Source organism: Chionomys nivalis, chromosome 14 (assembly GCF_950005125.1).
Source record: "Chionomys nivalis chromosome 14, mChiNiv1.1, whole genome shotgun sequence".
NCBI classification, from domain to species: Eukaryota; Metazoa; Chordata; class Mammalia; order Rodentia; family Cricetidae; genus Chionomys; species Chionomys nivalis.
The window spans coordinates 69463050-69481813 of NC_080099.1; the positions used below are offsets into that span (position 1 = coordinate 69463050).

Genomic DNA, 18764 nt, shown 5'->3' on the forward strand with positions numbered 1-18764 from the left:
TCAACGATGACATAAAACTAAGGGTGGGGGGAGTCACTTTCAGTTCCAGAATGGACTCCCACTGAGAGGAAAATAAATCTTATTCAAGTACCAAACTTACCTATCTTCTAAAATTTTAATGGTTTCCTGAAGGACTTTCTGTTGATCTCTCAGCTGTTGATTTTTGGTGAAGAATTCTTCCAGTCTTTGTGCATCTCTAAATTTAAGAAATAAATAAAGATTCCACAGAAAATTAAAAGGGTAGTTCTGACACTATAATTCCGAAGTTTGTGTTATGCTGTGCTGAGGAAGACAGTTCAGACAGTAAAGTGCTTGCTCCTATCCCTAGCAACCCGGGAGGCAGAGACAGGAGAACCTCTGGGGCTTGGTGGCCAGACAGCCTAGCAAAATAAGTGAGATCCTGTCTAAAAACTTAAGGAAAAAAGCAAATGAAACACCCAACATTGGTCTCTGGTCTCCATACACATTACCTTGTCTTAAAAGAAAAAAAAAAAAGCTAAATGGCTGATTAGGATAGAAGTACGTTATTGTTTTTTTTTTCCTTAGTAAAATAAAGTTTTTTTCCATTAAGCAATGACAGATTTCAGATTATCAGATTGACTAATTGACCATTATGAAAATTATTTGTTATGAAATAGATATAAAGTAGATAAACACAAAATCCTTGTTCCACTATGCAAAGACCTAGCTTACTTTGGAGAAGGCAAAATACAAACAAAACTACCCTTTACTTTCCTAGTTACTAGGAAATTGAATACTCGTTTTTGCTCCCCCCCCACACACACACAGGGTTCCTCTATAGCTCTTGAGCCTGTTGTGAAAACTAGCTTTTGTGACCAGACTGGCCTTGAACTCACAAAGATCTGCCTGTCTCTGCCTCCCACGTGCTGGGATTAAAGGTGTGCACCACTGCCCGGCCTCATTTTTGCTTCTAAACTGGCGAGCCCCAATTTACCTGAAATCCACAGACATTAAAGAAGGTGCTAAAAAGACCAAATGACTGGGAGCTACAAATTAAAGTAAAACATTGCTATTACCCACTGACTAGCCATGTTCCCATTCTTTAGATTCAGGAGTATTATAAGTAATTTTAAGAAACTCATTGTCAACACTAATGTACACATCCAATAAGCATCTTTATGTGGCTGTTTAGCTATGGGTGAAAAATAATACTCATAAAAAGTACATTTATGCCGGGTGGTGGTGGCGCACACCTTTAATCCCAGCACTCAAAGGCAGAGGCAGGCGGATCTCTGTGAGTTTGAGGCCAGCCTGGTCTACAGAGCTAGTTCCAGGACAGGGAAAACCCTGTCTCAAAAAACAAAAACAACAAAAAAAAGGACAAAAACAAAAAACCAAAAAAACCCCAAAAAACCAAATCTATGTTTACAATAAGCAAATCTAGAACAATTCTAAGACTGTGTAATTCAATTTGCTGGGTAATTACTTTGATTCAAGAGAAAATAAAATGCTACTTTATAACTTAATCATTTAAAATAGTAATATTTTAGAAAATAAAATTAACAGGTTTATTGGAAGGATCCACATTAAAAAAAATTAAGTTCTTTCAAAAACATGTAGTGAAAGTAATGTAAAATTCATAATCAAGGAGTAAGCACAATAATTTCTGGGTTTTGGTACTGCTTCTTAAAAATGATCAATATTTGACTCTTAAAGTCATTTGAATCAGCAGTTGTTAATTTAGAATTTACATTAGTAACTAACACTGACCCATGAAGCAACAAAAAAAGATTTCAACCTATCAGAAAAAGCCAAACATTGAAGCTGAAGAGATGGCTCAGTGGTTAAGAGCACTGGCTGCTCTTCTAGGACTCAGGATCGATTCCTAGCAGCATGACTGCTCACAACCATCTGTAACTCTAGTTTCAAGATCTAAGACTGTCTTCTGAACATGTGCACCAAGCACATACATGGCCCATAGGCATACATGAAGGCAAAATATCCAAACATATAAATAATGATAATAACAATAAAATTCTTTTTTAAGGACTAGAGAAATGGCTCAGTGGTTAAGAGCTTTGTCTGCTCTTCCAAAGGTCCTGAGTTCAATTCCCAGCAACCAATGTGCTCACAACCATCTGTAATGAGATTTGGAATCCTCTTCTGGCCTGCAGGGATACATGAACACTGAATACATAATAAATAAATAAATCTTTTTAAAAAAATCTATTTTAAAAAGTAAAAGTGAACAAGAACTCCCAGAGTGTTGAGAGTATTGTACAAGGGTGATGTGGGGATTCCCCTGTATGCTGTGATTACCATTAATGAATAAAGAAAGCTGGCTTGAGCCTCTAGCAGAGCAGAGCTAGGCAGGGAAAACTAAACAATGCTGGGAGAAAGAAGGTGGAGGTAAGCCACAGCTACGTGGCGATACCCAGATTAATGGAGATGGGTTAGTTTAGGATATGAGTTAGCCAGAAATACGCTTAAGCTATTCGCCAAACAGTATTGCAAATAATATAGTTTCTGTGTGATTATTTCGGGGCTAAGCAGTAGGGAACAAGCAGCCTCCTACAATACAAGGGGAACTGTGGAATGATGCCAGTACACAGTCATCTAGATACTTTATTTGGTTTTCATTAATTCACTGTATGATATTACTGACATATTTATAATCTGTTGACAATGTTTACATCAACACAAATACTAAAACTCAAGTAACTCAAAGCAATTGTAGCATCAAAGAAAAGTATATTCTTAAATAAAAGATATTTCCATTATATTTCAAGTGGATATAAAAATAAATTTTACCTATTAAGGAAATAACTGTATTTTGGTCTCATCCAATAAAATCTAATTTTATCATTTCACTTTGAAATAAAATTTTTGAGGTAACAAACACAATTCTTTATATACATATAAACACATAATGAGTAAATATAAGGCCATATTATCGGTACTAAAGCAAACTTAAAAGCTAGACAGTTTATGAAGCTCTATAACCCACAGAAATAAAACTGTGCCACAGAAGGAATATCATGCTCCAGGAACTACTGTAGAGTTGGTGACAAACTAGCAACATTTTCAGTTGCCTACTCAACAGCCATTTTCTTAGTTTATTTCTTGCTAAGATTAGTCTTAGTTTCTTCAATATTTAATAGTTTGGGGAAGAGAAGTTGATCTTTTCTAATGTTTCATTTTGAAAGCAACATCAGATTTACAAATAATTTATAAATATAGAAAATCACAACCAATCGTCAAAATAAAATTAACACTAATAAAAACAATGGTTGGTGGTAAATAATTAACAAACCCCATTTAAATTTTACCAAATGCTCCTTTAACATAATTTCTCTGGTCCAGGACCCTACAGTATATTCCTCACATCTCTTCCAATCTGGAAGTCTCTGTCGTGCCAACATCATTGTAAAGTACTATCAAGTTATTCTGTTGACTATGCTTCTGCAGCATAAAACTGTTTTGCTAAGAATATGAGAAATAATATTGCTTATCAAGAGACCCTTAAAACAAAGGAGGAGCAGAAGGAGAGTGAGCAAGAGCAAGGAACTCAGGACTGCGAGGGGTGCACCCACACACTGAGGCAATGGGGATGTTCTATCGGGAACTCACCAAGGCCAGCTGGCCGGGGTCTGAAAAAGCATGGGACAAAACCGGTCTCGCTGAACATAATGGACAATGAGGACTACTGAGAACTGAAGAACAATGGCAATGGGTTCTTGATCCTATTGCACGTAATGGCTTTGTGGGAGCCCAGGTAGTATGGATGCTCACCTTAATAAACCTGGATGGAGGTGGGTGGCCCTTGGACCTCCCACAGGGCAGAGAAACCTGCTTGCTCTTTGGGCTGAGGAGGAAGGAAGACTTGATTGGGGGAGGGGGAGGGAATGGGAGGTGGTGGCGGGGAAGAGGCAGAAATCTTTAATAATTAAATAAATTAATTAATAAAAAAAACACCACAATAAAGACTGTTAAAAATAAGAAAAAAAAAAGATGAATGATAAGTTCACATGGTGTCCGTTCTGCTATATTTACAATGAGCAGATGTAGACTTCTTCGTTTCTGTTGGAGTCATTGCATTTTATGGATCCACGGGCCTGACCCTCTTTGGGTACGTTACTTAATTTATATACCATTTAACTTATGATTTGACACAATAAAGAGACTTTGCTTTAAAACAAAAAACAAAAAAAAACAAATACATCTCATTATTATTGATGTTAACTCTAATCATTTGATTTGTTAAGTTTGCTGAGTTTCTCAGTTGTAATGAACCCCCGCCTTTGAATTTGGTATCTTATAGGAAGACACTTTGAAGAATTTATGAAATTTGCAAATACAGTTTCTATTTTAAACTCACATATTCTATTTTATAGGTGAGTGTTTTGCCTATATAAATGTTATGTGTACCATGTGTGTGCCTGATCCCCAGAAAAGTTAGAAGAGGCTGTCAGATCCCTTGGAACTGGAGTTACAGGCTATTGTGGGCAGTGATGCTGGGACTTGAGTCCTATGGAAGAGCAGTGAGTGCTCTTAATCATTAAGCCGTATTTCTACCTACAAATACTTTTTCTTATATTTTTTAAGGCTCAATTGGTGGTTATTGCCTTTTACAATTAGTGCTGTAAAGCTTCCTAAATAACAACTTTTTTGTCTACTATTCTTTCTACATTTACTAACTGGAATTCCACTAATAAAGAGTTATTCCTTTGGGCTGGAGAGATGGCTCAGTGGTTGAGAGCACTGGCTGGTCTTCCAGAGGACCTGAGTTCAGTTCCTAGCACCCATATAGCAGCTCATAAGGATGATCTAGCATCCTTACACAGACATATATGTAAGCAGAGAACCAATGTATACAAAATAAATCAATTAAAAAAAGACTTGCAATCAAAACCAAACTTAAAAAGTTACCCTTTATTTTATGAGAAATATAATTTGTGGTGGTTTGAATGTAACTGGTCTCCATAAGCTCAAAGCGAGTGGCATTATTAGGAGGTATGACCTTGTTGGAGTAGGTGTGGTATTGTTGGAGGAAGTGTGTCTCAGTTCACTTCCTGCTGTCTGAGGATTAATATGTAGAATTCTCAGCACCTTCTCCAGCTCATCTCTGTCTGTATGCTGCCATGTTCCACCACCATGATGATGATGGACTAAACCTATGAAACTGTAAGCTATGCTTTCCTTTATAAGACTTGCCATGGTCATGGTGTCTCTTCCTAGCAACAGAAACTGTAACTAAGACAAATTTATCATTATTTATTTGTACAAGTTGTCTTAGATTTACTCTTGTGAGTTTTTTCACTTTGCCTCTTTAATTTTTTTGTGACAAGGTTTGATGTAGCCCAGGCTGTCCTCACACTTACTATGAGGTCAAGATTAACAACTGCCTCCATCTCCAAGTGCTGATATTATATATATCACCATGCCTGGTTTTTATTTGGTACTAGGAATCAACCTCAGGGCTCTGACCATGGTATATAGTCTATCATGTGAGTTACATGACCATTCTTTTATTATCTTTTAATGCGCTACAATTTTCACTACGTCCTTCTTTTCTGGTATATATATATATATATTATGTGTTTATATACACATATAAATCCGGGCGGTGGTGGCACACGCCTTTAATCCCAGCACTCAGGAGGCAGAGGCAGGTGGATCTCTGTGAGTTCGAGACCAGCCTGGTCTACAAGAGCTAGTTCCAGGACAGGCTCCAAAACCACAGAGAAACCCTGTCTTGAAAAAACCAAAAAAAAAAAAAAAAAAAAAAAAAAAGCGTATATACACATATATATGTGTGTGTGTACACATACACACAAAATACACGCACACATACAAGAGTGAATCATTTGCCAGTATGTTTGCATGTGCACCAATATAGTATCTGGTAACTGTGGAAGTCAGAAGAGGACATAGATCTCCTGCATATGGAGGTAAGGTTGTATACCACCACATGTTTGTTAGGAATTGAATCCTGGGTCCTCTACAAGAACAAGTACTCTTTTTTTTTGTTTTGTTTTGTTTTTTTTTTTTTTGGTTTTTCGAGACAGGGTTTCTCTGTGGCTTTGGAGCCTGTCCTGGAACTAGCTCTATAGACCAGGCTGGTCTCGAACTCACAGAGATCAAGAACAAGTACTCTTGACTGTTGCAGGAATCTATTCAGCTAATTAGCTTTTGGGGGACCAGCCCCGTGGCCCTTTGGGGGAGGTGCTAAGTGTCCACTGAGAAGCTGTACAGGTCATTGTCCTCATGCTGCACATCTGCTTAAAGACTGTTTATGTTCTTACAATGAAGCCCTAGTCTTTCAGATATACAGGTTATTTAAAAATTATAGATTAATAGTCACCCATGTTTGTCATACTTTTAGTTATGTTAATCAGGTTCTCTAGATGCACAGAGAAGTACTCTGCACAGATAGATAATCTCCAAACACTTCAAAGAACTGTAAAATATGGTATTTAAATAACTCAGGATTCTGTTGATATGAGACACAATTGCTCCTGGCAGCACAGATCTATTCCAGAGAGAACGTTGGACACCAAAGACACTCCACTTGGAGCTTGTTTTCTTCTTGGCAAAACTAGCCTTTGAACAAAGAACTGCCCTTGCAGTATGTACGCTGTCCAAACTGGACAAGCAGGATACAAGCAAAAACAACTGCTGAACCTTGCCAAGACAGGGTAGGACAGTCTTTCAAAATCTCCTGATTCTGAAAATGGTCCATCAGATACTCTAGGCCTTAGCCAAAGCTGGTTGCCCTAATGTTAAAAATGAGCCTTTGGGTGACTGTCCAGGTAGCCAGCTGTTTGTCATTTATGGTACCTTCTGAAAGTTGCTTGCTTGCACTTCCTGCTTACTCAGGTAATATTTTTCTTCTCAGGTTTTTGATGGGGTTGAAGCCTAGACAGCCACAGCTACTTTCCTCTCAAAATTTAACTAAGACATTTTGGGTAAAAGACTCCTTAGGATATGATAACTATTGAAATAATCTACTATTTGCTAATTACCTTAGACTGGACATCTAGCCTGTGTTTCTTGCTTGATGTTGTTCATGTTGGTTGTAGTTCTATTTTTGTACATGGTTTTTGCCTTTTATTTCTCCTGGGTAATACTTGATTATTCTTATTGTATATAGTTTTGTTTAGAACCCTCTTAGACAAAAGAAGAAATTGTAGGAATCCATTCAGTCAATTAGCTTTTAAGGAAATGGCCTTTCGAATGTGGCCTGAGGTGCTATGTGTCCACTGATAAGCTGCAAGAGAAGCTGTTCATTCTCTTGCTCTGACTCTTGCTTAGTGTGAGGGGAGACCCAGGACAGTGGAGAGACAATGAGGGATCAGCAACGCCGTCTGCCTTTTTTCTGTATTTGTGAGTTCATCCCTTTCCAATACAAACCCTTAATAAATCAGTTTTATTTACCTCAGTGTGATTACACAAAACTTAACCATTAAGGCTTAGTGACTAAGCCATCTCTCCAGTCCAATGTTTAAAGTTTTTGTATTTTTCCCATTTCTGAATCTATCTCTGCTATCAAATATTATTTTCTAGGGGTGAAGGAAAAGTTCTTTTTTTAAATAAATATAAATGGTGAGCAATAGTCTGGAAATATTAGAAACAGGAGATAAGGAATATATAGGTATAGTCCACCAAGATATAAACTCAGATCACTGGATTCAGAGTCCAGAGCATTAAACATTACACCATGGGAGCTGATGCATATAGGTATATACTGTAAAGCCCTTGTCATAATGACATTGTTTTTTGTGATATTTACTGACATTCTATTCTGCTATTTACTTCAAATTCTCAAACGTGAAAACTCTAAATAGCCATGGTAAAACTTGAAAATCATGCATGATGAAGTTTAATAATCAAAGTAATTCAGGGGGCCTTCTGGTTATTCTAAACTTCTTAGAAGTAGTATCAGAATACCCATTTCAGCCGGGCGGTGGTGGCGCACGCCTTTAATCCCAGCACTTGGGAGGCAGAGGCAGGCGGATCTCTGTGAGTTCGAGACCAGCCTGGTCTACAGAGCTAGTTCCAGGACAGGCTCCAAAATCACAGAGAAACCCTGTCTCAAAAAACCAAAAAAAAAAAAAAAAAGAATACCCATTTCACTAGCATTCACTCATTGTGTTAAGTGTTCATTCACATTTATACACATGCTGTGTGTGCACGTGCGTGCGTGGGGGGGTCTTTAAAAATAAAATCTCATGTAGTTCACATGTACTTCTAACTTCTGCTCTTCCTGCCTCCACCTCCCAAGTACTAAGATTCTAGGTGCAGCTTCAGGCTCAAGACCTCTATTGTCTTTAAGACAAGTTCTCATGTAGCTCAGGCTATCTAAATGAGATTGGTCTAGAACTCCTGATTCTCCTACATCATCTCCCAAGTGCTGAGACTACAGAAATACTCCTCTCTGGTTAAGACTGGATTTTTATGTAATTTAGGTTGGTCTCAAACTTACTATGTAGCAGAAGCTATTTTTGAATTCATAATCTGCCTACCTCTACTCTCAAGTGCTAAGATTATAGATGTCTGTCACCATATCTGGCTTCCATTTTTTACAAGTTTAGAAATTTCAGAATTATTTTTCTCCCCTCCTTGTAATACTTTGAATTCTAGGAATTAATATGCCAGAGAAAAGAATGATAAACAATTCTCATTTCACTAACTATTCTATGAAAAGATGATTTTATATTATAGAATATAGTAAAATATAATATGCATATTTACTAAGCCTGTACTTAGTAACAAGTTTTTTTTACTTTAAACATAAAAAATAAAAATATAATCACAATTAATTAGCCCAAAGTTAATTCCTTTATAAGACATGAAGTTTTTCAAATAACAAAACTGACAATTAATATCAACTACTAATTAAAAAATAAGACATAGGCATTACACACTGATACTTACAAAATTCGTTCCTTTTTCAGTTTGGTTACTTTTATTTGTAAACCTGCAAGGTAACAAAGAAAAAAAAGCATAGTATTTTGTTACACATTGCACCAATTCTAAAGCAGTTATCTAAGTTCCTACACTATTAATCCCATTTAAACCGGCTTCTGAATAATGATCCAGGACTCATTTGATGTACAGTGTATTCTCCTTACTTGTACCCTCGGGCTACAAAAATAAATCTGCAACATTATTGCCTTTAGTCTATTAAATGACAGCCAAGTAGATAAAAAGTGAGTTATTTCCTTTTTAATAGTGAGGGCAAACATATAATTAGCATTTCACTATAAATGCAGGTCTGTGCCCTGACACAGCATATGCTAACAGAAATAGTGCTTATGAAGGCTCAAGTCTCTGGGGAATTAAACTAGATTGTGGCAGGAAGTCCTGGATTACAAACAAAATTGCTTACAGAAGGTATTTAAAGAATGGCACTAGAATTTTTAACTCTAGACACACTCTTTTCAATTTTACTTAAGTCTGATATAAAACAAAACGGCAAGAGAAAATATTCATAAAGTAATACGGTATTTCTAATTTTCATGGCAGTAACCAATAAAAGAAAATCACCAGATAAGCACAAAACATTGTCTACAATACTACTAGTAACTTAATATAAATGCAAAACAAAAGAATTACTAATTATAAAAATGATAGTGTTGAGCATTGATAAAGGGTTGTAAAACTATACCCCAGACTTTTCTGAGATACTGGAAACCAGTACAGTTCTGGAAAACAATTTAGCAGTATGTCCAAAGCTATTCACATCAGTATCTAGATTCTTGGGTTCTAATCTATATAGAAACTCATAATAACAAAAGTATTCAATTAAAAATATTTAGAAATGTCTTTACAAAATATATATAAAATACCACTTGCTGGAATAATAGCCTGTTAACAAACCACACTATCTCAATTATAATAGACCGATGTGGGAGTCTCCTCTGTGTGTTGCTTTTCATGGTTAATGAATAAAGAAACTGCCTTGACCTGCTGATAGGGCAGAACTTAGTTAGGTAGGTGGGGAAGACAGAACTGAATGCTGGGAGAAGAAAAGAGTCAGAGAGATGCCATGGATCCTCCGCCTGAGACAAAGCTAGAGCTAATGGGCCAAGCAGTGATTTAATTAATACAGTTTCTAAACAGACTAGGTTCCCACAAAGCCAGTAAATGGAGTAGAATCAAAACCCAGTGCCTTTGTCCTTGGCTTCTCAGTTAGCCCTCCACGTCAGCCACATTCAGAGAGTCCAGTTTGATCACATGCTCCATCAGTCAGTCCCAGTCCAGCTGGCCTGACTGCTCTTTGGACTGGAGGGGGAAAGGGAGGGAAATGGAAGGAGGGGAGGAGGTGAAAATTTGTAGTAATAATAATAATAACAAAAAGAAAAAAAAATAAAACAGGAGGAAACAGCTCTCAAAAAAAATTAATACAGTTTCTGTGTGGTTATTTTGGGGCTAAACTAGCTGAGCAGTCAGGACAAACAAGCGGCCTGGCTCTCCTTGCAACAACAGACAACCTTCACAATCCTCAAAGGCTCTTCGAACACACACTAAACTGGGCCCTGTGGTGTGTAACTGTAATATTGGCACTTAGGCTGGAGCAGCATGATCACAAGCTATATCTGTCTTTAAAAAAAAAAAGTCAAATTAGCTGGATTTTTCTACTTTAATACAGCCTTTCTCTTTATCCTCTACAAATTTGATTAACGTAAGAGAGTAAAAGGACTATTTACTTTGATTTCTAATTAAGTTCTTACTATTCTGTAATTTCTTCAGTTAGAAATATTATACTTTAAAAATAAATTGCCTAGAAATTGCTATATTCTCTAAGAATTTCATTTCCTTTCTCTTTTTAAAAGTTGGGTCTCCCAGACTGGAGAAATGGCTCAGGCGGTTAAGAAACCAACTGCTCTTCAGAACCAGGGTTTGATTCCCAGTACCCACATGGTGGCTTACAACCACTGCAACTCCAGTTCCAGGGAATCTGAAGATATCTTCTGACCACATGGACATCAGGTATGCATATGATACACACGCAGGCAAAACACTAATACATGTAAAATATATCTTGGAAAAAATTAAAATCTTGGGGGCTGGAGGGGTTGCTCTTCCAGAGAATGAAGGTTCCAATCCCAGCACCACTAGGCTGTTCCTAACCACCTATAATGCACTTAAGGGGAGTGACATGCTCTTCTAGCTCTGAAGGGCAGCAGCACAGACATACATAAAGGTAAAACAATCATATACATAAAAATATACTTAAAAATTTAAAACAAATCAGCATCTCTCTATATGACTCAGGCTGGCCTCAAACTCACTATGTAGCCCAGGCTGGGTCTCAAACTCACAATCCTCCTGTCTCAGCCTGCTAAACGCTGAGAATTTAGGTGTGTGCCACTACGTTCAACTAAGATTATCTTGTATGGGACAGAATTAGTCCTGAAGAAATAGTTATTAGTTGAATGATTTCTGAATAATAAAAGATTATTTATTTACTAGCTGCCTTTCGTAGTTCATGGACAATAGTAAATTACACACTTACACCAATATGATGTGTCTAGAAACACTAATGCACTTAATTCTAAGAACAATTACTTCGCCGGGCGATGGTGGCGCACGCCTTTAATCCCAGCACTCGGGAGGCAGAGGCAGGCGGATCTCTGTGAGTTCGAGACCAGCCTGGTCTACAGAGCTAGTTCCAGGACAGGCTCCAAAGCCACAGAGAAACCCTGTCTCGAAGTATCTGTAATTACTACAATCTTGGATAACATAACTTAGGGAGAATTTTTCAAGTGTTCCTGTTAATCCTTGTCAAGACAGACACCAATGGGGAAGCCTGTCCCACTCTCCGTATTGCCACTAGTGCTGCCAGGAAACCCAAATAAGCAAATGGAAGGCTCTGGAGAATTTGGGGGCTAGAATTACAGTTTTTCTCTCTCTTGAGTTTGGCCTCTAGGAAGTGTTTAATGAATATGACACATTACCCTTGGTTCTACAACCTATCGTTCAACTAAATAAAATATTAATAAGGAAGTGTAAAAAGTCATAGGCATTACAGTACCTTTGGTAGGGCAGCTATACATTAGAAACAATCAAATGTTCTTCAACTTAAGTAACATCTAACAATAAAACCTACTTCAGAGACAGACAGAGAATGGCAAGTTTGAGGCCACCTTGTGCTACACACCAAGACTCTCTCTGTAGCAATTAACTATTGATACCTGAACAATTTGGCCAGATCTCAAAGGGGATTGTGATGAGTAAAACTTATCAATTTCAAAAGGTTATTTTTTTTATGACTCCACTTATGCAACATTCTTGAAATGAAAAAATTAGAGATGAAAATGACAATATTAATGGAATAAACTGGAGAGGAAGGATAGAAGGAAGGAGGTAACTGGCATAGTGGTACACACAATCTACACATCACTAAACTGTACAGAACTAAACACACAAGTCTACATACACAAGTGTACAGAACTAAATACACAAGTGTACATACAGAGTTTGTGTGATCTGAATAAGGCTAGTAAATTATACCAATAAAAATTTCTTAGTTGTGATAATATATAATATATAAAAGTGTAATCAGTATGGTGACTCACATCAATAATCCCAACATTAGAAGGTTGAGGTTAGAGGACTTCATGAGTTTAAGGCCAACCTGGGTTATAGAGTGACTTTCAAAGGAAGCAAATAAAACTATTACAACACACTACCAGTGCGAAAACCTAGGTAAAGGGTATGCGGGATCTCTGCACTCTTTCTTAAAAATTACATGTGACTTAAAATAGTAAGAAAAAAACAATTTGATTTTAAAAGATTTGCAAAACAATAAAAAGGGAAAGCTTATATTATAACTGGTAAACGTAAACTGGTGTGCTTTTATTTAAAATAATAACAATCCTTCACAGCTGCTGAATCCTAACTCTGAATTTCCTTCTCTTTGGGTAATGACGACAAAGTCAAGAGCCGTGGAAGCACTCCGCACAGCATCGCTCTTGCAGAATGAAGAACTTACGCCCCATAAGATAAAGACTGGAGTCAGCAGTTTTTGTCTCTTCTTCTCAAAATGTGGGGATTTTTATTTGCTGACAAATTTTCTTGTTTTTAATTTTGGCTGACTTTTAAAACTCAGGTCTGCTTATGCAAGTGAAAAAGAGCCAAAGATGAAGTGGATACTTGCCATGAAATAAAGATTCTTTATTTTTTAAACAAGAAACAATGAAGTGTAAAATCCATATAAACTTCAAAAGAAAATTCTTGGGAAATACGGAAAGACCTCTCTTTTATCTTACAAGCATTCAACACCTGTGCGGCATTTGTTCTGTCATGTGGATCAGCTCTGAAACACGTTGATGTGTACGTGTTTTTAAATTTTAGCATTTGCTATTCATCAAGTCAATTAGGTATCTACAATTAGAACCCCTATAAAGTGAGCTTTAATCCTGCTCCACACCCATCGGAAGGAATGAGGCTATACAACAATGCAGCTCCTGTATGAACAGGTAGTCTGTTCAACAAAGTATTTGGAATTCTAACACTAGCAACCTGAGAACCTACTGAGGAAACAGTGCTCAAAAGACTAAATACATAGGACATCAATTAATCATATACCTATTCATTCTATGAATTTTGAAGGAAACCAAACAATCAAGGGCAAGTATATGTTGTTATATTACACTAAACAAGTTTAAGAGGTCATAAATGAGACGAGTTCAATTTGTAATGTATAATCAAAAATCAATGCTAATTCCTGTTTTAGTTTTTTATCCAGATAAAAATCACATGTAATGACTACTGTCACTTCAGTTATTTATGTTATTTAAATAGAAATGATTAAACTAGTACCACTTTTTTAAATAAGTAACAGCTTACTAGATCAAATAATTTGATTTTACCAAAATCCTATTTCTCTAACTATATAATCAATTATTTCTATTCTAAAATGAAAACATAATTTTTTTGTTTTTTCAAGACAGGGTTTCTCTGTGTAGCTTTGGAGCCTGTCCTAGAACTTGCTCTGCAGACCATGGCTGGCCTCGAACTCACAGAGACCCACTTGTCTCTGCTTCCTGAGTGCTGGGATTAAAGGCATGCGCCACTACTGCCTGGCTTTGAAAACTTATATTTATGAAAGCAGCTGTACTTAATGTATATGTACTTTAATATTTAATTATCTCAAAATAAACTAATTGCTGTGAATTTCACTGACTTTATATAGCAGGTATGAATGCGAGTTATAAAATGTGAGAGTTACTTAGAGAGCTCTTAATGAAAAGGCCCTGGTTCTATGAACCAAAACTGTTGATTCTGTAGTCATAACGTAATTTTTTGACGAAACACTTTCAAGTAAGCAGAACAATGAACAACCAAAATCAGACTCAAGGTATCATGGTAGAGCCTCCAACCTGTTCCATTTTCTTTAATCAGTTGCAATTATGTTCCCTAAACCACCCAGTTTTCTATGAAAATGACTTATGAGACACAGAAATTATATTAACTGAGATGTGATAGCAGAAGCTACTGTGAACAGAGAACACTATAAAATGATATGAAACACAAATATTCTAAATTCTACTTTATTACCTGTGCTTTTAATAAACCTGATACTGAGATTAAAAAAAAAAAAAAAACCCTACCCAAATATACTCTTAGGACTTTTAAAATTTAAAGAATTCTGAAACTTTTATTAAAATATGAAAATTCTATTAGAACCCGTTATTCTGAATTCAAAGCATAAAGTTGTCTATTCTCAATAACAACTTAGACACTAGACTGAACAATGAAGGATACAATTATGCTAAAAAGAATAAAAACTTAGTGGCAAGTATCGCTAGGATAACCCCTGTAAAGAATGCAGCTTGCAAATTGCTGATTTTCAGCAAAAGAGACCACTTATTCTTTCTTAGTTTTAAAAGAAATGCAAGTAGCTTATTATATCATGATCAGTGAGCAGAGTTTTGTATATGGCATATCATCGATATTGTTTTATTATGTTTTGGTCAAACGAATCAAACAAGAAATCCCAAATGCTATATACAGCAGGGTATACAGATGCATGTAATTTCTTATGGGTATATTTCCTTTCCTGTCTATGTAAAAATTATGCATCTTAAGTACTGTATACTTTTCCTATTATTTCTCCTTTGTCTTTTACTGACATGAAGCTTTAAAACGTAGTGAGTCAATTCTGATTCCTATATATACTTCAAAACCTGCAATGTCCAGACACGTCTGTATTTGATGTCTTGCAAACAGCTTCTTGTATTGGTTTTTCTAAGTAGATCCCCCACCTTTTTTTTTTTTTAAGTAAGCATCCCCTAGGCAGGTCTTTGATGTTATTACATAGTCCAATTTTATATGGAACTATACCATGTTGACAAATGAGTAATAATAAAAAAGTCCTCTTTTGTTTGGGAAATATCTAGTAACCCAAACTAAAATTTTAAATAACATCAATTTTCTACAAATAGTGTTTACCATGCTAAGCATGGTGGCACATGCCTGTGATCCCAAGTCTAGGAGGCTGAGGCAGGAAGAAATTGAGTCTGAGGCCTACCTGGGTTACATAGCAATTTCTAGACCAGCTGGGCTGGTTTCAAATAGAAACTCTGTACTATATGAACAAACCTACACCTCCAAGCATCCAGGGATAAGCCTGCTTCTTATCCCCTGGCCTCTTAATGTTTCTGTAGCACACACATTCCTGGGACTACGAAGTCTATTAAAGAACAGCAACAAGGACTGCACAACATAAAAGAATGATCTACTGTAAAACAAAGGTCAGCTATCTACTGTGTAGTATTTGTCAGATTTAATAACAATTATGCTGCTTTGCTCAACAAATATATCATTTATTTTCTTAATGCTGCTTCATAAAATAGAGGTCTCCTGAAGACCCTGATTATGGAAGAACAAAAAGTAGAAACCTGTCAAAATATATTTCCCTATTAAATTAAGACAGAAAATAAAACTTTAAATGGTATGTTAGTCAGATTTCTAGCACTATAACAAGATACTTGGCTAGGCAGTGGTGGCTCACGCCTTTAATCACAGCACTCAGGAGGCAGAGGTGGGCGGATCTGAGTTTGAGGCCAGCCTGATCCACAGAAGAGTGTCAGAACAGCCAAGGTGATACAGAGAAACCTTGTCTCAAAACAAACAAACAAACTTCAAATTAGAAAGAGCAAAGATTAGACTGGCAAGATGGACCGACAAGATGCTTGCTGTCAAGTTTCATGACCTGAGTTCAATCCCTTGAATTCATATGGTGGAAGGAGAAAACCATCTCCCAAACATGTCCTCTGACCTCAGCTCATCTGTCTGCCTTATATGTAAATATCTCCAAGACAGGGATAGGAAAAAGGCTAACCACTGCAGGGCATGACTGTAACACCTTTAATGCTAGCACTTCAGGAAGTAGGGGCAGGAGGAGCAGGAATTCAAAGTCACCCCAACCATACAGCAAGGTCAAGGTCGACTTGAGCTTAGTGACTCCTGCTCTAACTGCCCAGCCCCCCACAAACCAACAACCTCAGAAAATAACAAGGTATATAAATAAACCACAGGCAAAGAAATACAAACTAAACTTAAACAGCCCTTGGGAGAGAGAGGCAGGAGGATCTATCTGTTCATGCCTAGGATACATCATCATATACTATCTCAAAATTTTTATAAAGGAAAAATTCTATTTGATACAACATGGAAATAAAATGCTTAGGCAACAAAGGACTCATAACACTAAAAATCATATAATCTTCCTGGAAAAAGAAAACATTCTAGAAGGCACAAATACATGCCAAAATGTTTCATGTTCATGGTCAGCCGAGGTTACATAGGGAATTTGGGCTAGGGCTAGATCCTATGAAAGAAAAGAATAGGGTTTGGCATTGATGGTGCACGCCTTTAATTCCAGCACTTAGGAAGCAATGGCAGGCAGATCTCTGAGTTCAAGGCCAGTCTGGTCTATAAAGCGAGTTCCAGGACAGCAAAACTGTCTTGAGGCTTGCTGTTGGGCAGGACAGCCTGAGTTTGATGTCCATGGGACAGACACTCCTCCCTATAAATTAATAAATAAATAAGTGTTTTATAAATAAAATAATCAATATTTGAGATTTTTTGCTAAAAGTTTTTTTCCAGTATCCCAGGCCAGTCTGGTCTATAAAGCGAGTTCCAGGACAGCAAAACTGTCTTGAGGCTTGCTGTTGGGCAGGACAGCCTGAGTTTGATGTCCATGGGACAGACACTCCTCCCTATAAATTAATAAATAAATAAGTGTTTTATAAATAAAATAATCAATATTTGAGATTTTTTGCTAAAAGTTTTTTCCAGTATCCCACTGGCAGGTGTCTGCAACAGACATTCACTGAACATGAAATCCGTTCACAATCAACAGAAGTAGAGTACTCAAGTGCAAGTCCTAGCCGGGCGGTGGTGGCGCACGCCTTTAATCCCAGCACTCAGGAGGCAGAGGCAGGCAGATCTCTGTGAGTTCGAGACCAGCCTGGTCTACAAGAGCTAGTTCCAGGACAGGCTCCAAAAAAACCACAGAGAAACCCTGTCTCGAAAAACCAAAAAAAAAAAAAAAAAAAAAAAAAAAGAGCCAGTCCTAGCTGGTGTGTCGGTCCACACCTTTAAGCCTACCACTTGGGAGGCAGAGGTAGGATGATGCCCAAATTCAAGGCTAATATGGTCTACAGAATGAGTTCTGTAGACAGCCAGGGCTACACAGAGAAACCCTGTCTTGAACCATTTCCCAAAAGAGTTATCCTGAGAATAAAGTTGGTGAGACTCTCCTCAGCATGAACATACTGCTAACCTGAACATATCTGCTTTTTACCTACATGCTGAACAGACCCCCATCATCACATTACCACTTAGAAATAAACCAGCTGTCTATAATTCTTTGGGGGGGGGGAATCAAGGTCTCATTTTCAATTTTTCTAAAGTCTTCTCAGGAAACTCTGTCTTTCTCATCCTCCCATCACCTTTTTTACCTGGATGTACCCAACTGTAAAGCCTGATCTGAAAGAAAACCATAAGCACATACTGGTTTTTCCCTTATCTTCCAAACACAATACACTACATTAAAATTCTATCACACAGCAAATACTCAAAATACATTCTGAGATGAATATCCCTATGTACACTGGGACTTACAGGTTCCTTTAATAGTTCAGAATCTACGGAGGCTGTTATCATAAGGTTAAATTACACTCAGAACTGATGGGGACCCACACTTCAGTATCACTGCAGGGCTGCAGGGGACAATCGGGAAAGACTCACGGGGTTGGCGTTAAGACTGGGAGGGCACTCACTCGGCACATGTGAGGCCTTGGCTTCCCTCCTCAGCATCCCCACAAAAAAAACACCTAATTTGTAATAGGGAACCTTTCTCACATATAAGGAAATTCTATCATACATTAAAGATCTGAGAAAAACCTTAAACTTCTGATCCTCTTGCCTCTCCCTCTGAAGGACTTGGATTATAGGTGTGTGCCATAGCATCTGGTTTGTGTGTACTGAGAGATCTACCTGAGTATACAAGCCAGGCAAGCACTCCACCAACAGAGCTACATCCCTCGGCCCCAAGGTATCTTCAATACAGATATTTATATGCTCATTCTAACTACATCTACTTAATCTTCTGTACATTCCTGCGCTCCATGAGTCTCCTGAGCTCTTACTTCACTGCACTGTACATGACTGCTTCCATGACCATCTGGCAGCCTACAGCAGCTGCGAAAGGAGGCTGCCATTCACGTTTGTAGGAGAGTTCAGTAGCAAACAGCTCCTGAAAGGTTTGTCATTACTTAAATGGC

The 18764-nt window shown here is 37.4% G+C and overlaps 1 protein-coding gene across 1 annotated transcript in view; it reads right to left on the minus strand.

Moving 5' to 3' along the window:
• Rbbp8 (RB binding protein 8, endonuclease) overlaps positions 1–18764 on the minus strand; it is a 77302-nt gene that overhangs the window by 54981 nt on the left and 3557 nt on the right. Inside the window, exons 3-4 of the mRNA XM_057788694.1 lie at positions 8899–8941; positions 101–196 (exon numbers count right to left, since the gene is read on the minus strand). Coding sequence (XP_057644677.1) covers positions 101–196; positions 8899–8941 — 139 coding nt within the window. The remainder of the gene's footprint in view (positions 1–100; positions 197–8898; positions 8942–18764) is intronic.